This window comes from Schistocerca piceifrons, unplaced genomic scaffold (assembly GCF_021461385.2).
Source record: "Schistocerca piceifrons isolate TAMUIC-IGC-003096 unplaced genomic scaffold, iqSchPice1.1 HiC_scaffold_1440, whole genome shotgun sequence".
Lineage (NCBI taxonomy): Eukaryota > Metazoa > Arthropoda > Insecta > Orthoptera > Acrididae > Schistocerca > Schistocerca piceifrons.
Window position 1 is genome coordinate 22,335 of NW_025727281.1, and position 10,485 is coordinate 32,819.

General features: G+C 62.7%; 1 protein-coding gene across 1 annotated transcript; it reads right to left on the reverse strand.

Moving 5' to 3' along the window:
• Positions 1–7,890: 7,890 nt before the first annotated feature.
• LOC124734499 (translation initiation factor IF-2-like) lies at positions 7,891–9,423 on the reverse strand. The gene is made up of 2 exons (XM_047248536.1): positions 8,857–9,423; positions 7,891–8,418 (listed from the first exon to the last, which is right to left on the reverse strand). Exons 1-2 carry the CDS (start codon positions 9,421–9,423, stop codon positions 7,891–7,893), a joined length of 1,095 nt encoding a protein of 364 aa, XP_047104492.1.
• Between the last annotated feature and the right edge of the window lie 1,062 nt (positions 9,424–10,485).

The following is a 10,485-nucleotide window of genomic DNA, read 5'->3' on the forward strand; positions in this document are numbered from 1 at the left end:
AGTGTGGCGCCCGAAGGTGAACGAACGTAACCCTGACCTCGGCGCTTTACGCTGAGCCGAGCGAACCGAACCGAACCTAACCTGTGGTGTGGTGAGGTGAGCTCAGCCTGTGAGCCCCAAACGTCTACGTAAGGTAAGCTGTCCGGCGGCTCACGCCTCACGTTTTGAACGCTTTTTTAACCTACGTTTGACGCTTCTTAACCTAGCACTGACCCCTTAACCTAACGTGTAACGTAACCTAACGTAACCTAACCTAACCTAACCTAACCTAACCTAACCTAACCTAACCTCTGACGCCTGACGTGTTTGAATGCTTAACCTAAGTTTGACGCTTAACCTAACCCAAGTCCCCTTAACCTAACCCACGTCCACCTAACCTAACCGAACCTAACCTAGACGTGTAAACGTAATGTGTAACGCGCAACGTGTAAGGTCGGCTGTCGTGTGTGCTGACGGCAGATTGGGTTGGTCTGTAGATTCGGATTGCGGTTTGCCTCGGTCGAGGGGTTGGGTCGGAAGCGGCGAGGGGCGGCGGCGCCTGTTGCGCAGGCGGCGTCCGTTTGCGGCGGGCAATTGTTGAGAAACGGCTGTGAATGTTGGCGGGCGAGAGGAGGAGGACGGCGCGCGATGTGGCCCGACGGCTGCGGGCCGATCGGGAAACGGCGGGAGGGCGACGGAAGGCGATGGGGCGGCGGAGGCGCGTTTGCACGGCCGTCATCGCCGCACGCCTCGGCTTGTGTGGCTGTGGCGCCGGCCGCGCTGGCCGGGCTGCCGCGGCGACGGTGTGGGAGTTTTGCCGAAGGTTTGGCCATTGTGGCGGGTCGTCGGCTGGGGCTGTGGGGGCGGCATTTGGGCGGGGGCGGCGATTCTCGGCGGGCCGACCCAGGCTGTAGCGCGCGGTAGCTGCAGTTTGGCCGTGGTTTGCGGCGCTGCCGTGGCGACTGGTTGGCGACTGTGGTGTGGCTGTGTGTAGCCCCATCCTCGGTGGTTTGAAAGGCGCGGGCGGTTGTGGCGCAGCTTTGGGGCTGCTCCGCACAGGCTGTCGGACGTTGGGCGGTAGCAAGCGCGGGAGGCGCGGCGCGGCGGCGCGCAGAGTGGCGGCCGCTCTCTCGGCCGTCCGCGCCCGCCCGCGACACTGGCTGGGCCCTTGTGATTCTCTGCTCTGCTCTGCCGTGCTGTGCTGTGCTTGCGTGCCTGCCGTCCCGCTCGCTCTCGCTCTCGCTCTCGCTGTGTGTTACGCGCGTCGTCGAAATGGCAGATCAGGCGGCTACGAACGAGACTGCTGCGGCACCCGCCGCCACCGGCACTACGAAGAAGGCCAAGTCTGCGTCGTCTGCGAAGAAGCCGCGCGCCAAGCCTGCGCACCCGCGCACCTCTGAGATGGTGACGGCCGCCATCAAGAGTCTGAAGGAGCGCGGCGGGTCGTCGCTGCAGGCGATCAAGAAGTACATAGCCGCGCACTACAAGCTGGACGCGGAGAAGCTGGCGCCGTTTATCAAGAAGTACCTCAAGTCGGCCGTCGTGGCGGGCGAGCTGGTGCAGACGAAGGGGAAGGGCGCGTCCGGCTCGTTCAAGCTTGCCGGCGCCGGCGGCGGGGGGGCGGCCGAGGGCGGCAAGGCTCGTGCTGGCGGTGCCAAGAAGAAGCGCGCCGCTCCGGCCAGCAAGGAGAAGAAGGGCGCCCGTGCGGCCGGCGCAAAGAAGGCTGGTGGCGTGAAGGCGGCGACCGGTCGGAAGGCGGGCGCCGCCAAGAAGGCGTCTGCGGCGTCGGCCGCTCCCGCGGGTGCGAAGAAGGCGGCTGCGGCCAAGCCGGCCAAGGCCAAGTCGCCGTCGAAGGCGAAGAAGGCCGCCAAGGTTCCGACGAAGAAGCCGAAGGCGCCGCGCCCGAAGAAGGCGACGACGCCGTCTAAGGCGAAGGCTTCGCCCAAGAAGAAGAAGTAGAGTAGAGTAGAGGAGAAAGAGATGGGAAAGGAAGGGTTTGGCGCTTGACCCCGTCGTCCCCACCCCCCGTCGTCGTCTAGTGGCGCGCAAGAGACGCGCGGCCCAAAACGGCCCTTCTCAGGGCCATCAAAGCACGTCGGGGAAGGTTTTGATTGTCGTGTTGCGTTTGGTGTGGGTGTCTGTCTGTATGCCCGTGGGGATGCTGTTTGCGTGCCGTGGTGGTTTGATTGCGGGGGTCGGTGGCGGGTGTGGGCGGCGGTAGCGGTAAGCGGTGTTGTTGTTGTCGTGGTTGATTGTCGCCGTGTTTGTGGCGGCGGCCGACGGTTGGTTTTCTGTCACGTTGTTTTGTTTGAATACGTTGGTTGGCTTGCCTGCGTTCGTTCTTCTCGGATGTGTGTCTTGTCTAGTCGTGTCTGGTCTTTGTTTTGTTTCTTTGTGTGTGTTATGTTTTGCAACGGGGGGCACGTTGAGATGTGGAAGGAGTCGGCGGGGATTTCGGTGGCGTGTAGAGCGAGCGAGCGCGCCTGCCTGGCCGTTGGCCGTCGGAGTGGAGTGCGGGTTTTTTTTGTTTTCGAAACGAAAGCGGCGGCCGGCCAGCCACCCGTGCGGTGTGACGTCGGCCGTTGGGTATTGTGCGCTTTGAGCGCCGGGGAGGGATGATGTGTGATTGTTGCGCGCTGCTAGCAGGCAGGCAGAGTGAGCGGGTGTGTGTGGCGGACGGACGGGAAGTGGTGGTTTTTGTTTTTGGGTTGCGGGGCGAGAGGCAGGCGACCGACAAAGTTTGCTCGCGACGGAGAGATGTTAGTGGCCCTGAAAAGGGCCGTTTTTGTTTGTGCGGTGCGGTGCCGCGGCGCGGTTTAGGCGCGCTCGCCGCGGATGCGGCGCGCGAGCTGGATGTCCTTGGGCATGATGGTGACGCGCTTGGCGTGGATTGCGCACAGGTTGGTGTCTTCGAAGAGGCCGACGAGGTAGGCCTCGCTGGCCTCCTGCAGGGCCATGACTGCGGAGCTCTGGAAGCGCAGGTCGGTCTTGAAGTCCTGGGCGATCTCGCGCACTAGGCGCTGGAATGGCAGCTTGCGGATGAGCAGCTCTGTGCTCTTCTGGTAGCGCCTGATTTCTCGCAGGGCGACGGTGCCCGGCCTGTAGCGGTGGGGCTTCTTGACGCCTCCGGTGGCGGGCGCGCTCTTCCTCGCCGCCTTGGTGGCGAGCTGTTTGCGCGGCGCCTTTCCGCCGGTGGACTTGCGGGCCGTTTGCTTTGTGCGGGCCATGGCGGTAGCGTTGGCGGTAGCGGAGCGGCGTGCGTGGAGGTTAGGTGCGGCGCGGCGTCCGGTGCTGCCTTGACAACGGGCCCGCGCGCCTCCGTGCTGCGCTTATATGCCCTCGGTTGCGCGTGGTGGGGGGAGGGCGGGCCAGAGTCTATATAGGGGGGCGGCGGGCGCGCTGGGCGCAGACCGTAGCCGACTCGCCAGCCGCTGCAGCTGCTGTTTGTGCACGTTTTGCTTTGCCCGAGGAAGGAAGGATGACAGGCCGCGGCAAGGGAGGAAAGGGGCTCGGCAAGGGTGGCGCCAAGCGGCACCGCAAGGTGTTGCGCGACAACATCCAGGGCATCACGAAGCCCGCCATCCGCCGCCTGGCTCGCAGGGGCGGCGTGAAGCGCATCTCTGGTCTGATCTACGAGGAGACCCGCGGGGTGCTGAAGGTGTTCCTGGAGAACGTGATCCGCGACGCGGTGACGTACACTGAGCACGCCAAGCGCAAGACTGTGACGGCCATGGACGTGGTGTACGCCCTGAAGAGGCAGGGGCGCACCCTGTACGGTTTCGGCGGTTAGGCTGCGTCGCAGCGGGCGCTGGCCTTCCCGCGGCCGTGCTTGTGGGTGGGAGAGACTAGAAAACGGCCCTTTTCAGGGCCACCACACTGTTCGGAAGTTGAAAAGTGCGAAAGAGTCTGTGTTGTTGTTGTTGTTGCTGCGTGTGTGTGCGCTGTGTTGTTCGTTTGTTTGTTTGTTTGTTTGTTTGTTTGTTTCTTTCTTTCTTTCCGTTTGAGCGACGTGATGTGGCTGGGAGGGGAGAAGGAAAGGAAACGTGTCATGTGGCTGGCTGTGTGTGGAGCTGCTTCGTTTGTGTTTGTTATTGTGTGTCTTTGTATCGATCGCGACGGAGATGGCGGGCTGTGTGTTGTTGTGCGAGAGAGGCGGTAATTATTTGCTTGCGTGGTTTGGCTCTGTGTGTTTGCGGCGGCGTTGGGGTTTCCGAGGCAAGGCGTGTGGGCATAGGCGGCCGGATCAGCTGTTTCGTTCGTGTCGACGGCCGTTGCGCGCGGGAGTGGAGGGCGGTGTGTCGACACGCCTCCCTTTAACAATGGTCATTATTGCTGCCGTTGTCGTTTGGAAGGCGACTCTGCGACCGTGCAAAATGTGTGTGTGTGTGTGTGTGTGTGTGTGTGTGTGTGCGGGCTGTGTGGACGACAAGATGGCGGACGTGCGCCGGCGGCGGCTGTGCTGTGAAAGTGCAAAGTTGAAACAAAACAAGGTGCGGCGAGGACGACTGAAATTTTGCTTTGGACGTAGGTTTGTGTGGTGGCCCTGAAAAGGGCCGATTGTTGTGGGCCGGGCCGAGCCGAGCCGGCAAAGCGCGTTGCGTGCAGGGGAGCACGCGGCGCTGCGATTGCCTGGCCTCCTTTAGGCCTTCTTCTCGGTCTTCTTTGGCAGCAGGACGGCCTGGATGTTGGGTAGGACACCACCCTGTGCGATGGTGACGCCCGACAGGAGCTTGTTGAGCTCCTCGTCGTTGCGGATGGCAAGCTGCAGGTGGCGCGGGATGATGCGCGTCTTCTTGTTGTCGCGGGCCGCGTTTCCGGCCAGCTCGAGCACCTCAGCCGCGAGGTACTCCATGACGGCGGCGAGGTAGACGGGCGCCCCGGCGCCGACGCGCTCTGCGTAGTTTCCCTTGCGCAGGAGGCGGTGGATTCTGCCGACCGGGAACTGGAGCCCAGCCCTGCTTGAGCGGGACTTTGACTTGCCCTTGACTTTGCCTCCCTTTCCGCGTCCGGACATGGCGATGGGCTAGCGACGGTGCACACGAGAAGGAAACGAAAACGACCGGTGCGAGCGGCAGCGAGTCGAGCAGCGGAGTGCGTGCCGGCGCATCGCATGGATCTGCACGGAGATACTTTTCCTCCGATGTGTGATGGAGTCCGCAGCAGTTTATGCTTTGCCTCCCATGCATGCTGATGTTGCGTCTTCACATGTGGGATGTCTTCTTGGGTGTCTCCTCAGCACAGTTCGGCAGAGCCAGCTACATAGCTAGCAGGTGTGGCCAGCGGGTGGTGACGCTGCGTTGCAATTTGTGGCCCAGCGTCCGGATTTGGGCGTTGTGCGACCGACCAGCACTGTCGTAAAAGGTGCGGGCGGTCGTCTGGAAGAGGTCACGGAGGAGAGGTACTTCCGCGACGTCGTGAAGATGAGCAGTGGGAAAATCGTAAGGCAGGTGTAAGGCCAGCCGAAGGATGCGATTCTGCAGAGTCTCCAGCTTCTTCAGGTTCGTGTCGGCGGCGTTCCCCCAGACGACGGCGGCGTATTGGAGTACAGGACGGAGCAGCGCCTTGTACAGGGTGATGCCCAGCCGCGGTGGTAGTTGGGAACCAGGGTTCAGCAAAGGGTACAGGGTGCGGAGCCTGTTCCGCACTTTGGCCTTCACGTCGCGAATGTGTGGAGCCCACGTGAGTCGGCGGTCAATGGTGACGCCGAGGTAATGCGCCGTTGGGCGCCACGGGACAGGGCTTCCACCGACAGCGAGCGGCTGCAAACCTGCAGGAACGAGTCGCCTGGTGACGATCAGGAACTGAGTCTTGGCACCATTGAACAGGAGACGCCACTTGACTGCCCAAGCTGCCAGGGTGTCAACGGCGAGCTGCAGACGGCGGCGCATGACAGCGGCATTGAGGCTCCGAGTGTAGAGAGCCGTGTCATCCGCGTACAGGGCGAGCTGCACACGGTCGATCTTCGGCGCATCAGACGTGTACAGCGAGTACAGGAGTGGCCCCAAGACCGAGCCCTGCGGCACCCCGGCGTTGATGCGGCGGACGGAGGACAAGCCCTGCGCGGCCCGCACATGGAAGGTTCTATCAGCAAGATAGGAAGCGATGAGACGCACGTGCGACGTCGGGACCCCAAGTTCAAAAAGCTTGAACAAGAGGCCGCGGTGCCACACGCTGTCGAAAGCACGCGACACGTCCAGGAACACCGCGCCGAAGAACTCGCGCTGCTCGATGGCGACGAACGCATCTTCCACTAACCGAAGGAGTTGATGAACGGCTGAGTGGCCCCTGCGAAATCCGAACTGCTCTTCGGGCAGGAGGCCTTCCTCGTCGACGTGGCGCTGCAGCCGCCGGATGTACACCCTCTCAAAGACCTTAGAGACGGCCGGCAGGAGACTAATAGGTCTGTAGTTCACGGGCTGCCGCAGATCCTTCCCCATCTTCGGAATCGCCACGATTTCCGCATGCTTCCAGGACTGAGGAAAGCTGCAGGACCGGAGGATGACATTAAAGACGTCAGCAAGATGAGTGACAGCCACGGGCGGCAACTTCCGGAGCAGGGCGTTGGAAACTTCGTCTGGGCCGGCAGCTTTCCTGGGGTGCAGGGCACGCAGGATGGTCGACACCTCCTCCGCCGTTGTCTCTTCAATGACGTCATCGTCGTCACGCGCCTCCAGGTAGCGTGGGAGCCGGTCAGCAACCAGGTCGTCGGTGACAGCGTCAGTCGGGTCTTCGAGAGGCGTAAACGCCGCCTCAAAGACGTCAGCAAGAGCATCAGCCTTCGCAGCTGGTTCGCAGACAGCCTGACCTTGGACCAGCAGCGGGGGGATACGTTGCGTGCGGCGTAGGAAACGCTTCGTCATCTGCCAGGCTGTGCCATCTTCAAGACATAGGGCGGCGACCTTGTTATTCCAGTCGCGATTGCGATGATCGTCAATGGCGGCCCGGATGTCCCGACGCATCCTGTTGAGGAGGCGCTTGGTGTTGGCATTTCGTGTCCTCTGCCACTCCCGGTAGACCCGGTTCTTCTCAGTGATGGCCGCAAGGATGTCCGGCGGCAGCTGTCGGGAGTAGTCAGGCGGGGGGCGTGGTCGGGGCGGCGTCGCTATGGTGGCAGCGTCGATCGTGGTTGCCGCGAAGTGCAAAAGTGCTTCGTCCGCTCCAACTTCCGCAGGGGGCGGTGCGGCGGCTAGTGAGTGCGTCACGGCCTCTTGAAACCTGTCCCAGTCGATGCCAGCAAGTGAGATACCGCGCCTGGGCTGCTGGAGGGCGTCTAGGTCGATGTCAAAAACCACAGGGACATGATCCGACGACAGTGCAGTCCGCGTCGTGGCGGTGATCTGATGAGGGATACCCTTGACGACTGCGATGTCAATTATATCTGGGAGGCCACGAGCAGGGAAAATGGTCGGGTCGTACGGCCCCACCACAAGCGCATGGTGACGTTCCGCTATCCGGAGCAGGCAGCGGCCAGCGGCGTTGGTGATCCTGGAGTTCCAGGAGACATGTTTGCTATTGAAGTCCCCGGCGACGAACACTGGCCCCCTCAAGGAAAGCAGAGCATCGATGTCAGCAGGGTCCAGGGGACGAGACGGCGGCCGATAGGCCGCGATGAACGTGATGGCGCCCGCCGAGGTGTGAACAACGACACCAGTGGCCTCCAGCGTCGCCAGTGGTGGAAGTTGGATCACATGGTGACGTATGCCATTGCGGACGTAGACGGCTGTCCCCCCACCCGCCGTCAGTCGATCGGTGCGATAGCTTGAGTAGTTGGCCGCCCTGACGTCTACCCCAGGCTTCAGGTGTGTTTCATTGATAAGGCAGACGTCGACGGCTTCATCGCGGAGAAATTGGCGAAGTTCGCCAGCTTGGGTGCGGACGCCGTTGGCATTCCACGCGACGACCGTGAGCCCTCTAACGCTGCCCATGGTGCGGCTGTTGAGTGTTGGCAGCGGTTGGGGCCGGAGAGGCCATCGGCACTGCAGCGGTGAGTTGCTGCGACAGGACGTCAATCAACTTCGTAGCACTGGTCACCAGGGCTGTGAGCTGCGCGACGAGGTTGGCCAGGTCAGCGGTGGAGACAGCCGGCGCGGCCCCGGCGCAGGAAAGGGGGGGCGTGGCTGCTTCGCTGTGAGAGTCCACCTGGGGCTGCTCGACAGACGGTGCTGAGCGTTGGGTGCCCACTGGTCGGTGACCCCCGCGCCGGCGGTTGGTGGGGCGCGGTCCGGCCGACGGCCCGGGAGAGGCAGTACCCGGTACCGCCACTGGCTGCGGTGGTGGAGGCGCAGGAGCCTCCGGTGTCGGTACGGCCTCGGATGCGGCGGGAGCAGGAACCGACGTAGCCGGGGCGGCGGAGGACGTCCCTGACGTAGCCGCCGCGAAAGAGACGCCTGGCCGCCTCGTTGCGAGCTTCTTCTGATGTGGCGCTGGTGTTTGGCCACGCTGGCGAGCAATGGCACGCTTCCATACCTCACACCCACGATAACTGGCCACATGAGCACCGCCACAGAGTGCACATGTAGGCTTCTCGGAGGGCGGACGGGGGCACGCACTTCCTGCATGGGCGCCGGCGCATTTAACGCATCTGTCCGGCATAGAACAGTGGCGCGCGACGTGGTTGATTCCCTGGCAGCGAAAGCACTGCACAGGGCCTCTCCGGGAACGAAGATCTTCGGTCTGGACCGGAACGTCGGCGACCCGCGTCAATTGGTAGAGTTTGCGGTTCTCCACGGTGTCAGAGCAGACGACCAGGAAGAGCGGCATATCTTCGCGTGATTTGGGCGACTTCATCTTCACAACTGCCCGTATGTAGAAGCCCAGGTCTGCGAGTTCTCGATGCAGGTGATCGGCTTCCATGTTGAACGGAAGGTCGCGAAATACGATCTTCAGGACCTTGTCAGGGGCGGAGGCGTGGGTATAGAAAGGGATACCACGCTCAGACGCCTCCTGCGTGACCCGGCGATAGTCATCAGCAGTGCGGAGTGTGACCCTGTATAGGTCTCGCCCCGCAGGCTTCACGGTGTACACGGCCGTTGTCCAGCTGCGCAACAGCTTCTGCAGTTCTCCATAGGGCGGCCGAAACTGAAGAACCACCGGCGGAAGATGGGAGTCTGTCTTCGGCGCAGGATTGCTCGGCGGCGGGTCCGGCGCGTCCTCGAGCGCATCGAAGGAGTTGGCGACGACAGTTGGTGGCGTCGTCGATGACAGCATGCGTCTTGCAGTGCGCCGGGCCGGGACGAAACCGTCAGCGTCAGGGGCGAAGTCTTGCTTGGCCCTCTTCTCAATCGGCGAGCTGCGAGCAGCAGCCGTCGCAGCTGGTGCCCTCCTCTTCTGTTTCCCGCTGCGTCCGCGTGGCCGAGGGGCGGCAGTGCTCTCATCGTCAGAATCGGGCAGCGGAGCAGACAGTGCAGTCTTCAACGTTTCCGTAGCAGTGTCCGTCAAATCCATAGCCGTAGCAGTGGTCGTCATAGGTGGGGGGCCAGATGGGGCCGTCGACAGCGCAAGCGCGGCCGAACGGCGATCTGCCACACCCTTCGCGTCGCTAGCAGGCGCAGGTACGTCCTTCTCGCGGCTGCACATCTCAGCGACTGTGCGTGTCGTGCGTGCCGGCGCAGCCGGGGTGGGGGTGCTTTATGGGCTCGGGTGCGGCGGCCGGTTGCGCGCGCGCCCCATTGGTCGGCGGCCGCAACAGGGCGAGCTGGTAAAGGTGCGGCGGCGGCTGGCGGCGGGTGCCACTGTGTGGGGAGACGCTGACTAGAGCGGAGCGCTTGCTACTGGTGTTGCTGCTGCCGCCGTACGTTGGTTCGAGATGCCGCCCAAGACTAGCGGGAAGGCCGCCAAGAAGGCTGGCAAGGCGCAGAAGAACATTTCGAAGGGCGACAAGAAGAAGAAGCGCAAGAGGAAGGAGAGCTATGCCATCTACATCTACAAGGTGCTGAAGCAGGTGCACCCTGACACGGGCATCTCGTCGAAGGCGATGAGCATCATGAACAGCTTCGTGAACGACATTTTCGAGCGCATTGCGGCCGAGGCTTCTCGCCTGGCGCACTACAACAAGCGCTCGACCATCACGTCCCGCGAGATCCAGACCGCTGTGCGGCTGTTGCTGCCTGGCGAGCTGGCCAAGCACGCCGTGAGCGAGGGCACGAAGGCGGTGACCAAGTACACGAGCTCCAAGTAAGGAGGTGGCTCTGGAACGGAAGGAAGGATGGAGAGAGAATGCTCCTCCGTTGCGAGAGCGGCAAAACGGCCCTTTTCAGGGCCACCAACTTGCCTTTTGCGGGAAGGGCGGAATTGTTGTTGTTGTTTGTGTGGACGGCTGTGATGTATGTGTGCATTTTGATTGTGGGTGGGGGGGCGCGTCAAAGCGTGTTGCGCGGGGTACGGCCACGAGGTTGGTCGCCGTGGCGTGGAATGGTGGCACGCCTCGTTGGCGTGGTTTTTGACCCATTTGGTGTTGTTGGTGTGTGTGTTACCTGTCTGCGAGGGGGGACAGTGCGATCGCCGACT

Bases quoted from the DNA above. Each gene is read 5' to 3' on its own strand.
- LOC124734499 (XM_047248536.1), bottom strand. From the start codon at position 9,423: ATGGATTTGACGGACACTGCTACGGAAACGTTGAAGACTGCACTGTCT. The intron at 8,419-8,856 runs GTATTTCGCGAC...ATTGCTCGCCAG, and splicing joins CTGACAAGGTCCTGAAGATC to CGTGGCCAAACACCAGCGCC.